The 16499-nt window shown below is 40.8% G+C and overlaps 3 protein-coding genes across 3 annotated transcripts; 2 read left to right on the forward strand and 1 right to left on the reverse strand.

The window, feature by feature from the left end:
• LOC137729745 (protein argonaute 2-like) lies at positions 1 to 4213 on the forward strand. The gene is made up of 3 exons (XM_068468764.1): positions 1 to 403; positions 934 to 2134; positions 2452 to 4213. Exons 1-3 carry the CDS (start codon positions 52 to 54, stop codon positions 3902 to 3904), a joined length of 3006 nt encoding a protein of 1001 aa, XP_068324865.1. The 5' UTR covers positions 1 to 51; the 3' UTR covers positions 3905 to 4213.
• A 1627-nt stretch (positions 4214 to 5840) lies between these two features.
• LOC137729514 (protein argonaute 2-like) lies at positions 5841 to 10939 on the forward strand. Its single transcript, XM_068468476.1, has 3 exons — positions 5841 to 6204; positions 6837 to 8031; positions 8240 to 10939. Exons 1-3 carry the CDS (start codon positions 5892 to 5894, stop codon positions 9720 to 9722), a joined length of 2991 nt encoding a protein of 996 aa, XP_068324577.1. The 5' UTR covers positions 5841 to 5891; the 3' UTR covers positions 9723 to 10939.
• Positions 10940 to 11103: 164 nt separating this feature from the next.
• Positions 11104 to 15089, reverse strand: LOC137729115 (putative E3 ubiquitin-protein ligase LIN). The gene is made up of 7 exons (XM_068467945.1): positions 14002 to 15089; positions 13731 to 13878; positions 12642 to 13624; positions 12406 to 12553; positions 11983 to 12234; positions 11586 to 11895; positions 11104 to 11508 (listed from the first exon to the last, which is right to left on the reverse strand). Exons 1-7 carry the CDS (start codon positions 15015 to 15017, stop codon positions 11390 to 11392), a joined length of 2976 nt encoding a protein of 991 aa, XP_068324046.1. The 5' UTR covers positions 15018 to 15089; the 3' UTR covers positions 11104 to 11389.
• Positions 15090 to 16499: the final 1410 nt, after the last annotated feature.

The following is a 16499-nucleotide window of genomic DNA, read 5'->3' on the forward strand; positions in this document are numbered from 1 at the left end:
ATTTGAGTCGAGTTTTCTCGTTGATTTGTGCGTTTGCTCCCTATTCCTCCAATGGAAAGAGGCGGTGGTAGCGGTGGATACAGAGGAAGGGGAATGGGAAGAGGGAGAGGCAGTGATGGTGGTGGTGGTGGTGGAAGGGGTGATCAGGGCGGGTATGGCAGAGGAAATGGAGGGAGAGGTGGAGGAAGTGGAGGAGAGAGAGGAAGAGGCGGTCATGGTGGCGAGCCACAGTTCCACCACCATCAGCCACAACAGCAGCAAGGACAGCCGAACCAGAATCAGAGTCAGCAAGCGAGGCCTAATCCATGGATTACTCCCGCTCCTGCCAGAGTATGGGGCCCCAGAGCGCCTGCTCCGCCTGCATCTCCGGCCGGACCGGCCCCGAACATCTCTCCTGCTCCTGGTATGAGTTTCTCTTCTTTCTTTTCATGCGAGGTCCTTTTTCAGATACAATTACAAGTAATTAGTAACTGTGATGGAAGACTGTGAAGCATAGTTAATTTGGAGAGTAAGCCATTGCAATTTTGATCTGATATAGTTTCTGTTTGGGTTTTTCACTGGTATGTGTAGTGTTTGTTATGACATATAATGCTTTGGTGATAAATTGTATGCTTGTTGCTTATCTACTTTGATTCAACTGACCCATAGGGAGCGGTTTTGCGGTACGTTTGGTTCGAGCATTTGATTGATTTTTACTAAGAAATGTTCCATCTTTGCTATATACATTGGATAAACAATTTGATTTGGAGTCCAGTTTTCGGAAACATATTGTTTTGTATGAGTGGAAAAATTGTTTGTCAGAGTTGTGCAGTTTTGGCTTACTGACCCTGCATTTTGTTCTGTGGATCTTTTGCTGCGGTTAGTCCAGTTATTTGAATTTGCATGAATAATTTGTTGGTGATATACCTTTTGTTTGCTATGTTTTCTGCACAGATAATCTTGTTCCGGCAATGCAATCAATGGCAATTTCAAGACAGACACCCGCTTCATCTTCTTTATACAAGGCGGCCAATCTTGTCCCAGTAAAACGGCCTGATAATGGGGGCACAAAAGCTATCCGAACTGCTAGGCTTCGCGCTAATCATTTTAATCTCTCGTTCAATCCTGAAAGTATTATAATGCACTATGATGTTGATGTTAAACCGGAACACCCTGCTAAGAATGGCCGTCCTGTGAAGATATCAAAGTCTGAACTTTCTGCAATCAGGAACAAGTTATTCTCTGATGATCCTTCGAAATTTCCCTTGTTAAGTACTGCATATGATGGTGAAAAGAACATTTTCAGTGCAGTGCCGTTGCCCACTGGATCATTTAAGGTGGAGATTCCTGAGGAAGAAGGCACACGGTTTAGTTCGTACATTTTTACTATAAAGCTTGCGAAGGAGCTCCAGCTTCGCAAGTTGAAGGAGTACCTAAGCGGTCAGCTGTTGGATATCCCTCGTAATATATTGCAGAGTATGGATTTGGTTATGAAAGAGAATCCAGCTAGACGCATGATTGCTGTTGGGCGAAACTTTTACCCCACTGAATCTGATCCAAACGATGACCTTGGATATGGTGTTGCTGCCTTCAGAGGTTTTCAGCATAGCTTGAAGCTCACGTCCCAGGGTCCTACCTTGTGTCTCGATTACTCAGTCTTGGCATTTCATAAGCGCATGTCAGTTACAGAATTTCTCCAAGTGCAGATAAGGGGTTTTACATTAAATAATTTCAAGAGGTTTAGGAGGCAGGTTGAGGATGTATTGAAGGGATTGAAAGTTACTGTGACTCACCGGAAAACCAAGCAAACGTACGTCATCATGGGGCTGACTGATAAGAATGCAGGAGAAATTACATTTGATGCTGTAGACATAGATGGCCAAATTCCACCAAGGAAAGTTAGACTTCCTGATTATTTCAGGGACAAATACAGAGAGATTCAGTACAAAAACATTCCCTGCTTGGATTTAGGGAAAAATGGTAAAAGGAATGATACACCAATGGAGTTCTGTGACTTAGTTGAGGGGCAAAGGTATCCAAAGGAATCTTTGGGCAAAGAAGCAGCCATCATGCTGAAGAACATCTCATTGCCTTCACCAAGAGATAGACAGAACATGATATCCAACATGGTACGATCAAAAGATGGACCTTCCGGGTAAGTGAATTTCTGTTCCTCGTTTTTCTAGTAAATTAGACTTTAATCACCTTCTACTGTTCATTTGAATTTTCGTGAACTCAGTATTCCTCGTGCATGGAAGATTTTGAACTAGTGTATATGATTTTAGTTAGTACGTAGTTGCTTCTCTGAAAGTGAGAAGTGCGAACTCTTATTCTGTTTTAGGGAAATCTAAGCGTATAGAATCATAAACATCTTTTTACATGAACAATGCTTATAATATGGCGATAGTCATTACCATTTTGAGTAACTTAATTCGGCAGTGATTAAGATCCTGATTATTTTGTTATTGGCAGTGGTGGCATCATTCAGAATTTTGGATTTGAGGTCAACCAGAATATGACACCAGTGACAGGGCGTGTGATTGTCCCACCTGAGTTAAAGTTGGGTGCTTCTGATGGCAAGGTGATTAAGGTGACTGTTGACGGAGAGAAATGTCAATGGAATCTGGTTGGGAAGACTCTCGTGGAAGGAAAACCAATCAAGTGCTGGGCCGTACTTGACTTCAGCAGTTCTGATCGTTTCAAACTGGACCCTAACCAGTTCATCCCAAAGCTCATCGCTCGGTGCAACAGACTGGGAATCAGAATGGGAGAGCCTGTTTTGTATGAAACCACTTCAATGAGGCCATTCTCTAGTGTTCAGATGCTTCGTCCGCTGCTTGAAAGCGTTAATGAGAAGGCTAAAAAAGAAGGCAATGGCTACTTGCAGTTACTTGTTTGTGTAATGTCTAAAAGAGACCCTGGTTACAAGCATCTGAAGTGGATTGCTGAGACTCAAATCGGTATAGTGACGCAATGCTGCTTGTCAAATATGGCCAACAAAGCAAATGACCAGTACCTTGCAAATCTTGCACTCAAGATCAATGCCAAGCTTGGAGGCAGTAATGTAGAGCTAAATGATCGGCTCCCCCTTGTAGGGAATGCAGGCCATGTTATGTTTGTGGGGGCCGATGTCAATCATCCTGCTGCGCGAAACACAACAAGTCCATCAATTGCAGCAGTTGTTGCCACTTTAAACTGGCCTGCTGCGAATCGTTATGCTGCACGAGTTCGATCCCAGTACCATCGTGTGGAGAAGATATTGAATTTTGGAGACATGTGTCTGGAGCTTGTTGAATCTTATGAGCGATTGAGTAAAGTCAAGCCAGAGAAAATTATTATCTTCCGTGATGGAGTTAGTGAGGGCCAGTTTGATATGGTTCTCAATGAAGAGTTGCTAGATCTGGAGATGGCTTTCGAAAGTATAAAATACCATCCAACCATCACACTTATTGTTGCCCAGAAGCGGCACCATACTCGTCTATTTCTGGAGAATCCAAGGGATGGGGGTTCCGCAGGCAACATATCACCGGGAACTGTTGTGGACACAACAATCGTGCACCCGTTTGAGTTTGACTTCTATCTTTGCAGTCATTATGGAGCCCTTGGAACAAGCAAACCCACACACTACCATGTTCTTCGGAACGATCATCGGTTTACTTCAGATCAATTACAGAAGCTTATATATGACTTGTGCTTCACCTTTGCAAGATGTACAAAACCTGTATCATTGGTCCCACCGGTGTACTATGCTGACCTCGTGGCATATAGGGGGCGATTATACTACGAGAGTACGGAGGGACAGTCTCCAGCTTCGGTATCCTCCTCGTCCTCGTCCTCGACATACTCACCGCTGTCAGTGGCTTCTCTTGATCAAAGGTTCTGCAAATTGCACGCGGACTTGGAAAACATGATGTTTTTCGTGTGAAGGCCAAAGCATGATCCCGTACTCTTTTTTGTGGAGCAGAAGGGTTATAGTTCCGTAAGTTGGCAAACCCGTTCGCATTTCCAACCTCCTGAAAAGGAGTTTGTGCGTGAATCTAATGGGTTTCTGTGTCGTAATGTTATGTGTAGCGTTTTCTCTACTTCATACGTTCTGTGCTCATATGTCGTTTCGAATCATTTTGTGGATCTAAATCAGTGGTAAGTCCTTGTTATGAATGTGGGTTTGATGTATCATTTTAAAGTTGTGAATGTAAGAATGTTGGATGACATATATATTTGTGGGAATGGAAAGTTAATCTGTTTGTTAACATCGTGTTTTTGTTACAATGATTTTCCTTTTAATCTATGTTATTTTTTTACCAGTATTATTTACGTATAATATTAGAATTGCGAAAGGCAAATGTTCTTTATTTACTTCCCACTTGTTTTTAGCTACAATCGATATCAATGGTTTTTTGAAGTGCATACACAAGTACGAGTAATTGAATTGAGAAAGAGTTTTTTTTTTTTTTTTTTTTTTTTTTAAGGAGAAGATAATATTTTTCTTATTTGCTTCCATTCTCTTAGTGTAAAAATATTGATATATTAAAAAAAAAATTAATTCTTTTAATGAAGTTTGGGGTAAAATCGGGATTAACACCAGAGTGACTGGGTTTCCCACCAAAAACCCCGAACTTTTCGCCTTCCACTACCAACGGTCTTCTCGGCGGTTGACCCTTCGCGACCAAGGCAATTGAGCAAGGGCAAGATCGTCATTCAATCGGCACCATCGCATATAAGAGCAACTCCACCCCTATCCACTTTGCGCCAGCACCCAGTCCATTTATCCACTTAATTGAACAGTAATAGACCCAATGAACAGTAATAGGCCAAAGCATCTCCATCCCAAAAAAAAATGTGCTGGCACCTAGTCTAAAAATGCGCTGGCACAAACGATCTCCACCCCTACAAAATGCGCTGGCACCCAGTCCATTTAAAATATTAAATAATTTTTTTATAAAATAATTAAAAAAAATAGTTTTAATTTCAGATAGGATTTTTAACCAATCTCGTCACGTCACGTGTCATTATCCGAACGTACTATTTTTTTAATAGATTTCCGCTAAGATTTTCAACCAATCCCGACAACCCACGTGTCACTTCCTGTTTACAATAATTTAGGCAAGATTTCGATAAGATTTTTAACCAATCTCGTCACGCCACGTGTCATTATCCGAACGTACTATTTTTTTAATAGATTTCCGCTAAGATTCTCAAAGTGTACAAAATATTCAAATGTAGAAAGTGTAGAAAATATTGAAATGTGGTGTAAGGTGGAAGATGAGGGTTAGGTATTTATAGAAAAAAAAAATTAATTTTTTTAAATTTTTCTGTATTTTTTAAAAAAAATTTGACATTTTTTAATTAATTTTTAATAAATTTTAATGTTGTAATTAATTTGGACCATTGGATTTGAAAAATAATCAAATCCAACAGCCAACACGTTGCCACGTGGCAAACGGTCAAATTTCTGACCATTGGGCCTTTTTTTTTTTTAATTTTTAGTCAAATAAACGTGGACCGTTGATCTGTGATCGGACGGTCCAATTTAACATTTAAATTTAAATTTTTTTTACCGTTGGAAATCCAACGGTCTACAAAAAATAGCCGTTGGAAATCCAACGGCCCCTCAGCCACTTGCCCTGCACCGCGGGCCCCACTGCCTGCAGTAGCTGTCGGCTACTCGCCATCTCCCCCGCATGTTGTGCACGCGCCAACAAACGGACCGGCCTCTGGGTCTGTTCATTTTGGGCTGGGTGCCGGGCTGTTTCACGGGCTGGAGGGTGTGGACTGGGTGCTGGGCTGCTAATTTGACAGGGTGCTGGGCAATTTTCTGTGGGGTGGATCTGCTCTAAGAAGAAAAAGAAAGAAGGAGTGAAATTCGAGGCCACTTTTTCTCTCGATTTTTTGAGTTCACTCCCGATTTTCCAATGGAAAGCAGCGGCGGCGACGATTGGCGAAAAGGAAGATGGAGAGACAGTGACGGCGATGAAAGAGGGAGTGGAGGAGACAATGAGACAGGAAGAGGCGGTTGGGGAAGTTATGGCGGTTCCAGGGGTGGTGGTGGTAGAGGGTCCCAGTACCACCGTCAACAACCACCGCAGGAGCAGCGTGATAACAAGTGGGGCCGTCCGGGGAGACCTTCTCCATGGAGCGGTAGGCCCAACAGAGCGTGGGTGTCCACAGCGCCCTCCCCTGCATCTTCAGCCCTAGCGAACTCTCCTACTTCCCCTCCTCCTCCTGGTATGGATCCTCTAGAACTATTTGCATTTTTTTTAATCCCTAATTTTAATCTGATTAAGTTTTCCTGTTTGAGTTTGTATGTGTTACACTTGTATGTATAAAATGAGAATGTGGTGATATAATGTTTATTTAGTGATTACAATAAGCCTGTTTGCAATCGCTTCTCAAGAAAGCACTTTATCTCATAAGAGCTTTTACTAGAATCGTTTTTATTAGAAGTACGTTAATTTTTTTTAATATAAATCCAATTGCTTTTGGCCACTTAGTACTAGTGAGTGAGAAGTTTGAAGTTCGATTCTCTCCAAAGATGAATTCGAACTAAATTACTGTGGTTTGCCCATTGTGAGGTTTAGCCCACTCAAAAAAAATCCAATTGCTTTTGAAGCTTTTCCAAGTGCTTTTGCAACTCAAAAGCGTTTTTATAACAAGTTTTTCTGCCAAATTTTGTCGAAAAAAAAGTTAAAGGCGCTTCCGAACATTGAACTGGGCATTTGGTTGATTTTACTGAGAGTTTTTGCATAAATATGTTCACAGTGGAAAAAATGCGTTTCAGTAGTCTAGCATTTTTTTAGTTTGCATAAACAGTCACCACTGAGGATAACACCTGATGTTTTGTTTATTTTTCTACCTAGATACTTTTGTTCCTCGATTGCGATCTCTGGAAATTTCGAAACAGACGCCTCCTTCATCTTCTTCGGACAATGCAGACAAGAATCTCTCAGCAAAACGGCCAGACAACGGAGGCACAAAAGCTATCCAAACTGTTATGCTTCGTTCTAATCATTTTAATGTTTCATTCAATCCTGAGAGTATCATAAGGCACTACGGTGTTGATGTCAAATCAGAGACCCCTGCTACTAATCATATGAAAATTTCCAAGTCTGAGCTCTCTGCAATCAGGAAGAAGTTATCCTCTGATAAACCTAGGGACTTTCCCTTGTCAAGTACTGCATACGATGGTGAAAAGAACATCTTCAGTGCAGTGCGGTTGCCCACTGGATCATTTAAGGTAGAGGTTCCTGATGAAGAAGACACGCGGTTTACTACATACATATGTACTATAAAGTTAGTAAACGAGCTCAAGCTTTGCAAGTTGAAGGAGTACTTGAGTGGCCACTTATTGTCTATCCCTCGTGATATATTACACGGTATGGATTTGGTGATGAAAGAGAATCCAAGTAGGCGCTTGATTGCTGTTGGGCGAAACTATTACCCTGTGGATTCTAGTCTCAACGACGACCTTGGACATGGTATTTCTGCATCTAGAGGGTTTCAAGATTCTGTAAGGCTCACTTCCCAGGGTCCTTCCCTGTGTCTTGATTACTCAGTCCTGGCATTTTATAAGCGCTTGCCAGTTATAGATTTTCTGCAAGAGCAGATTACGGGTTTTACTTTAAATAATTTCGAGAGGTTTAGGAGAGAGGTTGAGCGTGTGTTGAGAGGACTGAAAGTAACTGTGATGCACCGTAAAACCAAGCAAAAGTACATCATCAAGGGGCTGACTGATAAAAATGCAGGAGATATTACATTTTATGATGTAGACATAGACGGCCAGTTTCCACCAAGGAAAGTTAGACTTGTCGATTATTTCAGGGAAAGATACAAGGAAATCCAGTATGCAGACATTCCTTGCTTGGATTTGGGGAAAAATGGTAGAAGGAATGATACACCTATGGAGTTCTGTGTATTAGCTGAGGGGCAAAAGTATTCAAAGGAGCGCTTGGACAGAGAAGCAGCCATGATGCTGAGGAGTAGGTCATTGGCTCAACCGCGTGATAGGCAGAGGAAGATATGTGACATTATACAGTCTGACGATGGACCCTGTGGGTAAGTAAATTTATGTTCTCTCTTGTGGTTTGTGAGTCCGATTTTGCTAAACTTGCACAGTTAGCAGGCAGTTGGTTTCTCTGAAGGTTGAAACCAGTATTCTGTTTGATTCTTATATATATGGCGATAGTTATAACCATTTTCAGTAAAGTAATCCTGTATAAAAACTGCTGTCATTATTAAGTATATGATCCTGTGTTATTGGCAGTGGTGGCATAATCGAAAATTTTGGAATTGAAGTTAACAAGAATATGACACCAGTAACAGGGCGTGTCATTGGCCCACCAGAATTGAAGTTCGGTGCTTCTGATGGCAAGGTGAATAAGGTAACAGTTGACAGAGAGAAATGCAACTGGAATCTGATTGGAAAGTCTGTAATGGAAGGAAAACCAATCAATCGCTGGGCTTTACTTGACTTCACCCGTCATGATCGATTTGCACTGAACCACGGCTTCATCCCAAAGCTCATCAATCGGTGCAATGAGCTGGGAATCAGAATGGAAGAGCCTCTTTCATACCAAGGCACTACAATGAGACCATTCTCTAGTGTTCAGATGCTTCGCCAGGTACTTGAAAGTGTTAATGAAGAGGTACACAAGAAAGGAAATGGCTACTTGCAATTAATTATTTGTGTAATGCCTAGAAGAGATCCTGGTTACAAGTATCTGAAGTGGATATCCGAGACTCAAATTGGTATAGTGACGCAGTGCTGCTTGTCAAATATGGCCAACAAAGCAAATGAAAAGTATCTTGGAAACCTTGCACTTAAGATTAATGCAAAGCTTGGAGGTAGTAATGTAGAACTAATTGATCGGCTCCCCCTCTTTGGGGATGCAGGCCATGTTATGTTTGTGGGGGCTGATGTCAATCATCCTGCTGCGCAAAACAAAAAAAGTCCATCAATTGCAGCTGTTGTTGCCACTGTAAACTGGCCTGCTTTGAATCGTTATGCTGCACGAGTTCGACCCCAGCAACACCGTAGCGAAAGGATGTTGAGTTTTGGAGACATGTGCCTGGAGCTTGTTGAAACTTATGAGCGATTGAATAAAGTCAAGCCAGACAAAATTGTTGTCTTCCGTGATGGAGTCAGTGAGGGCCAGTTTGATATGGTTCTAAATGAAGAGTTACTAGATATGAAGAGGGCTTTTGGATGTAAAAAATACTATCCTACCATCACACTTATTGTTGCTCAAAAGCGGCACCATACTCGTTTGTTTCTAGAGAATGTGAAGGATGGGAGTCCAACATGCAATGTGTTACCGGGGACTGTTGTGGATACAACAATTGTGCACCCGTTTGAGTTTGACTTTTATCTTTGCAGTCATTATGGAGCCCTCGGAACAAGCAAACCCACACACTACTATGTTCTTTGGGATGAGCATAGGTTTACCTCTGACCAATTGCAGAAGCTCATTTATGACTTGTGCTTCACCTTAGCAAGGTGTACTAAACCTGTAGCTTTGGTACCACCGGTATACTATGCTGACCTTGTTGCATATAGAGGGCGGTTATACCATGAGAGTATTGAGCGACAGTCTCGAGATTCAGTATCTTCTTCCTCCTCCTATTCTTCATCATCATCATCAGCAGCAGCAGTAGCATTGGCATCGTCACCATACTCAGTGGCTTCTCTAGACGGAAAGTTTTATAAATTGCATGCTGACCTGGAAAACATTATGTTTTTCATATGAAGTTCGACGCTCGTTCCTATGATCTCTTTTTTGTGGAACAGGACGGATATGGTTCTGTAAGTTGGCAAACCAGGACGCAATTCCAACTTCCTGAAAAAGAGTTTGTGCGTGAATCTAATGGTTTTTTTAATCGAAATGGTATGTTAAGCATTTTCATTGTAGTTAGTATGTTAGTTCTTGTGTGTTCTTTAGTGGTTCCAAATCGTTTTGAGCACTTGTGTTTCTTTCTTGTGTGTGATATGTATGAATCGAGTCGAAATGGTACAAAACAAGGAAGGTTTAAATTAGAAGTAGACTCCAGACACCATTGTCCTTACTGTCCTTTCTGCTCATAAATTGAATGCTACAAGTTTCAGTTTTGTGTAGAGTTTATAAATAGGAAGGAAATACACTGTTGGGGCAATTTTTGGATTATTTACAAACACAATATATGTTGGGAAATGATTTCCGCACTCCTATCTCCTTGTTTTCCTTGATTCTTCTTTGAATATTTCTATCCAAATGCTAAAAATCTACAAGGGTGTGTAGGTGGAGAAAAAAGTTGTGTAGAAATCACTTCCCTATATGTCTACAAAATTTGTAATTACCTTTGCATCGAAAGATATCTAAAAGTTTATGGCTCCCCTCCCTCTAGATTTTTGCCTGCATGTATGCTGAAAGTGTTTTTACTTGTGGTCCTTTCCTTAGTTTCCTTAGATTCCTGGCATGTGATGGTTGGCCAATTCTTGGGGCTCTGTTAGGACCACAAAAAATGTGCAGGTTATCTGCAGACATATAAACTTGGAAGGGATTTGCTGTTTCTACTGGAGAGATTCCCCTTTTATTATGTGTAAGGACAATGGGAGAGAAACATGTCATGATCAGGGACTAAATTTGGATATATTTGTTGATTAGGGGGGAGATTCTAGTTCGGTTTCTATTTGTGCAAACTTATCAACAAGGGCACAAGTGTGGAAGTTACTTCTATCATTGGTTGCACTTGTTTGTGATAGATTTCTTTGAGTGGATTGAAACGACAGGTCATTCTCGGCGGTGGCCCAAATTCTTAAATCATTGTGGGACTTGAGGTATTTGGGTGGTGAGTGAAAAGGTTTTGGGTATACGTGGAGATGGCAGGTTCAAACTTTGAGATTGGGATGTTGGTCATTTTTGCTACTTGTTTGGGAGATATTTTTGCAATCAGACGTCTGTATATAAGTGGATTGATGGTACTTGCATTTGGTGACGGTTTGGGTTAAATTGTTGCATTTGTAACGTTGTCTGTATATAAGTGGATTGAACAGATTTCGCAACTTCTCCGCCTAGGTTCATTCTGGCGAGGTCAGGTCAAGACCCGTCAAGTGTGGAATTCCTAGTTGTATCAGGCTGTGCCCCCATAATTTTTTGGTTGGATAAATGATCTTTTTCCCCTCAAATATGCTGCACTATACAAAAATACCCATTTTTGGAAGAAAGGGAACCATTACAAGCAAACATGTGAACGCGCATACACACACCAACAAAGAAAAAATGAAACTGCCTCCAAGGAAGTTTCACTAATTTGGAACAAATTTAGGTCTCGCGGTGGAGAAAGACTTGGGTGTCACCGAGAGTATATCCTTGCGTGAGTATATCACTCATCGTGTGACCTTCGCTAACATGCAATAATCCCCCTCACAGTGAAGCCTTTAGTTGCTTGTGATGATTGAAATAAGCTCATTTGCCGTCCATGTCACTAAGGACAGGTTCTGAAGTTTCCTAAGCAACTCTTTTCCCACTGATGATAGCGTAGGGACGTTTTCATGAACTGAAATTTTTCACAACACAAATAAATTAATTAATAATTAATCAAATTATTTAACTTTGAATTTTGGAAAGACATACCTGAACTTTTTGCTAGATTCAGCAATGTATATGAAGCAAGCACTCTTTCCTCCACATCTCTGTCATAATTCAGTGATTCTAGCAGCTGAGGCACAAGAACTGAGCATGCCATGGACCCTAAATCTTCATCTCCGACTGCGTCGACAAACCTACTCATCCATGACACCGTCACAAGGCTCGATCGCGCTAAACTCGGGATGCCATTCGCCATGGAATCCGAAAGGGCCACGAGTAGTTTCCTGTTGCCGTTTTTGAACAAAACAGTCGCTGTTTTCCTTTGCCAATTTTCCGTTGCTGCTTCGTCTTCGTTCTGATTTTTCGGATCACATAAAAATGGTGGCATTATTTGTTTGTTTTTCGAAAAATTTCAGCCGGTTTGGGGTAGTAGAAAGCTTACCGAGTGGGCAAAACCATCCACAACATTTTCTTTGAAGTGAAATGAATTTCTTGGCCAATGACTGTAACCAGCTTGTTGTAAAAGCCCCTGTTCTGTTGATGCCTTGCCGGTATAAGAAAACCGGCCTCCCAACATTAAGAGAGCTCTTGACGATCGTTGCTGGACTTTTTTGCTGCATGTTCGACTGCTTAAAGCTTCTATGATGGCTTCAATGGCTTCTTCTCTATATACACTGCTCCTGAAAGGGTCTCCCTGCAACAAAACTGCTACTCCATATGGGAACTATTCAAGATATATATTAAAACCCTAGGGCAAAGATTTAAGCACTTATCTGAACAGTTTGGTTGCCAGAAGTTGAAATGAGTTTAGAAAGATTTTACAATTTCTACGAGAAAGTTGCGTAATCACTAAGGATGGATTTACCATAAGATCAAGCTGAAGTAAAACGACTGCAATCAACAGGCGTTCTTCAAGTGGAGCGCTCTGCAGATAGACCAACAAAATCTGCATTGTGTTAATGCCGCGGGATCCTTCTTTCAGTCCATTTAGGATTTCAGTGATTTTCGTTCTTCTGCGAAAAATCATTCAGTTGATCAAAATGTGAAAAGAACATATAAAACGTACAAGAAAAATGAAAAGAGTTCAAAACAAATCCATACCTACTAAGGCATAGTATTTCGATCAGTAAAGCAAATGCGGAGCCAGTAGAGTTCTTGCCATTTCCAAGTACAATGAGTTCAAGAAGAGAAGCCTTGTTGAGAAAATCAGCCAAGTAATTTCGACAGCTTCCATCAGCTCGAACACAATGTGCAATGACTGAAGCAATGTTGTTCCTCTCATGAGTTTCCCCTCTCTCGATTTTTGTCACCAGAAGGCTCAACCCTCCAAGAGAAACTACCTCTCTTGCATTCTCCAAGTTTCGGTCTTCATCAAAACCGGTAAGAAGCTGGTCTAAAAGGTACAACGCCGCCACTTGAGGACTGCAACGAACTGTGAATAGTGTCTGCAACTGATCTCCAAACTCTAGTACTCGAAGGACTAGTGCCACCCATTCAACAGATATCATCTGTTTTGCCTTTGGCTTCAACAAGTAAAGCAGAATTGCAGCTTTCAAAAATAGACCATTACTTTTTAGAAGTCTCATAAGAAACTCAAGCTGTGGATCCGAGTTCAGTATGATCTGTCTAATCATCTCGTTTCTCGCTACAAATTCAGCTAAAACCGAGATTACTAATTCCAAAATTTCATCATTACTAGAAACAAACAACACCTCCAGCATTCCCTGAATAACAGGTGGATTTGATAGCTCAACCTCAATGACAGGATCACCATGGGAGTCCAACCAAGCCTTGGTAATCACACGAATTGCACTTTCGCAATCACTTAGATTATCGGAGGAGTAGATGGTGCTAATAGCCCGGCTTAAGTTGCTTAGAGGTGGAAGATGGGAGTTATCTTGGTTACGGATTGAATTGTTCTTGACTACGAGATTCTTGCCCACCAAGCATTCTGTTGGCTCATTCTGGCATCTAAAGAATCCAAAATGGCCCGTCTTCTGTGTCTCCGACTCAGGCCATAGCGCAATTACTGGATTTCTATGATTTTCGCTTGATGACCTTCTCCGACTAGACCTTTCTCCACTCTGACAAAATCAGAAAGCGGTGACAATGTGAATTCTCCCTGCAACATTCAATTACTTACGAAAAATGAATGCAGTAAAGAACTGAGATGAAGACAGATTCACTCACATGAACATAACCGATATGGTTGTAATTATCTTCATCTACACACAACTTTTCCACCTCATCTAGACCCCAAGCATTGTTCAAAACTCCATTTCGCTGATTGAGCTCCACAGATGTTCGCTCAGGCGTGGGGCCAAACACAGCGTGGTATCTTCAGTGATTTCCGAAGCCATCAAACAAGATACACAATTACAGCACAAACTACAAATCAAATATACCTTCAAAATGTTTTGCAAAAGTGATTAAAACGTTTTCATGTATTAGTACTACTTACAAATTTTTGTTGAGCGAGGAATGTGAAGTGTAAGAATCCGATGATCTCCTTCTCGATGATCTGCAACTGCGTATCGAAGAAGGCAAAGGTATAGTGGGAGGAACAGGAGGGGCCTCAGCCCCAACTTGAAGCCACTCTTTGTAGTACAAAGCAAACTTTGTAGTTCCCATATCCATTTGTTCATCGTACGCTCTTGCCACGGCTTTCATTTTCTTCTCCTTCTCACCGTCATCTGAGCTCGAAAGAACATCCATTTCCCTGGCATACCAAATCTTCACATGTAAAAGATGTGGAAGAAAGAAATGCTCCCAAAGATCAGGAAGAAAATGCGTTCGTGCCGAACTCGCCGAATCACAGAACGCTTGAAGCAAGTGCCTCGCCGAAAGCCGGTCATTTTTCTCAATCTTGTGAACAATCGACAAGTAGAGCTGAGCACAGGCAGAGAGATGAGAACTGCTAGATTTTGAGGAACCAACAACGTTCAAAACCCGAATCGTATTCTTCACTTTTTTCGTCCTAACTTCCTTACTTTCCGACCATTGATCTTCCACCAACTTCTCAACACTTTCAATACCCAGTTCCAAGTTTCCCAACATCCCATTATCCAGATCCTTTTTCTTTCTCACCAAGCAAGACCTGCACTTTTCGCGGATTGTTTCCCGAAAACCCTCATCCTTCACGTACCTCCCAACGTAACCGCTAAGTATCGAAACCACAGCTCTAGTGGTAACTTCATCAATGGCGGCAGGCTCACCATCCATCGAACTCTCCGAAACCAATGACTTGGAATTCGACCTCTCCGAAGTAGTACTCACCCTTCTCGACGACCCTTTTCGCGTCCGAGCCTTGTGGTGCGAAAAATCGTAACTTTTTCGATCCTGGCAGATGTGCACAGGCAGAAATAGAGCCGTAAGTTCATCTCTCTCTCCGTACATCAATGGTTTCTGGCCTTTCGGGTACTTATTTTTTTCGAGACCGACTCGTTCTTGGGTGAGCAGTTCCTTCAAGGAAGCCATTTTTCGGAGGATGATTGGATTTGGGGATGGAGGAAATAAGTGTTAGTGTAAAGGTTCTTCTGCACTGACATCCCACAAAACCAGAAGATACAAAAAAGACAGCTATGTTAGCCATTACAAGGGAAAAAGCCGAAAGATGGTTACAGAGATGAAGACAAAGACTGGACCGGAGTCTTGCCTGATTCCGTTTTAACGTGTTAACCGATGGGTAATGTTAGAGCACTAAATTTATAGATAAAATTTTAGAAATTAAAAGACATGAAAGTTGATAATTGGTTTATTGCTTAAACGTTGGTAAACGTGATAATTCTTATTGGTAACACATCATTTAGTTTGTAAATTTTATTTACAAATTTAATTTTCCTAGTATTATCCTTTTGCCGTTTAATGTAACCATCGGGATCTGAACCGGTTTGAACTTGGACCGGGATGAGTTTTTTTGGATAGGAAGATCAAAGATGGTTTATATTATTTTAACAAGATATGACGAATAAAAAACATTCTAATTCATTAGGGCAAAGATTCGAATTTAGGTACAAAAAGGCAGGCAAGGGCAATGTTTCAACCAACTTACATAACCCACGTCAACCTTTTTTGATATTTTATTTTTATTATCCTTGATGTTAAACAAGAGAAAGTAGCATTTTTTCATTTTTTTTTTTTGTATTTGGTACCAGTCTACCAGATACGAGCTGCTAATTGTTGTGGGGGCTTTTGTGTCGTAGGTTTTGATGGGCTTGTGTTGTAAAGAGACAAGTTTTCCTATGGAATGTTTTGGGTCTAACTCATGAATAGTAGACGTGAAGATTTTGGTTCGTCTTTTTACATCACAAGCCATCAAAGCCTTCGACGCAAAACCTCACAAATACTAATTAAGAGCATTTCTAATTAAAAAAATGCATTTTTTTCTTGGTGTATTATTATTTCATCTCAAGTCAAATGCATAACCTCTGATTAGGCGTGGAATAACTCACAAACAATAACAATCAGAAATCACTCGCACATATCTAGGCGATTTACTCCACACATTCAAGAATATGAATATATAGATACTTATTATTTAATATATACCCAAGCAATTATGCAAGTTTGACCATTGACCATTGACCATTGCTATAAGATGACATGTAACATGTTGCATAGTGAGTTAGAGAGAGAGAGAGAGAGAGAGAATCGTCCACGCCACTGTTGTCACATGCAAAAGTTAATGTAAAAAAAATAGTAAATTGAAGTAATAGTTTATCAACTTTAATCAAAAACAATGGTTTCTCAAGTAAAAACCTATTACAATTGGTTTCTTAACTCATCAAGATATGTAACTATAGTCATTTTTATTAACTTCGTCAGAATTTTATCAAAATAAGTTATGTTGGAAGGACTATGGCTACAGTTGGGGTCCCTCAACTCATCAAAACATGTAACTATGATCATTTTCTTCAACTTTATTAGAATTTTGTCAAAATGAGTTATGTTAGAATGACC

The sequence above is a fragment of the Pyrus communis genome, chromosome 3 (genome assembly GCF_963583255.1).
Source record: "Pyrus communis chromosome 3, drPyrComm1.1, whole genome shotgun sequence".
NCBI classification, from domain to species: domain Eukaryota; kingdom Viridiplantae; phylum Streptophyta; class Magnoliopsida; order Rosales; family Rosaceae; genus Pyrus; species Pyrus communis.

Bases quoted from the DNA above. Each gene is read 5' to 3' on its own strand.
- LOC137729514 (XM_068468476.1), top strand. From the start codon at position 5,892: ATGGAAAGCAGCGGCGGCGACGATTGGCGAAAAGGAAGATGGAGAGAC. The intron at 6,205-6,836 runs GTATGGATCCTC...TTTTCTACCTAG, and splicing joins TACTTCCCCTCCTCCTCCTG to ATACTTTTGTTCCTCGATTG. The intron at 8,032-8,239 runs GTAAGTAAATTT...TGTTATTGGCAG, and splicing joins TCTGACGATGGACCCTGTGG to TGGTGGCATAATCGAAAATT.
- LOC137729745 (XM_068468764.1), top strand. From the start codon at position 52: ATGGAAAGAGGCGGTGGTAGCGGTGGATACAGAGGAAGGGGAATGGGA. The intron at 404-933 runs GTATGAGTTTCT...TTTTCTGCACAG, and splicing joins GAACATCTCTCCTGCTCCTG to ATAATCTTGTTCCGGCAATG. The intron at 2,135-2,451 runs GTAAGTGAATTT...TGTTATTGGCAG, and splicing joins TCAAAAGATGGACCTTCCGG to TGGTGGCATCATTCAGAATT.
- LOC137729115 (XM_068467945.1), bottom strand. From the start codon at position 15,017: ATGGCTTCCTTGAAGGAACTGCTCACCCAAGAACGAGTCGGTCTCGAA. The intron at 13,879-14,001 runs GTAAGTAGTACT...AAATCACTGAAG, and splicing joins TCCTCGCTCAACAAAAATTT to ATACCACGCTGTGTTTGGCC. The intron at 12,235-12,405 runs GTAAATCCATCC...GTTTTGTTGCAG, and splicing joins TACTTCAGCTTGATCTTATG to GGAGACCCTTTCAGGAGCAG.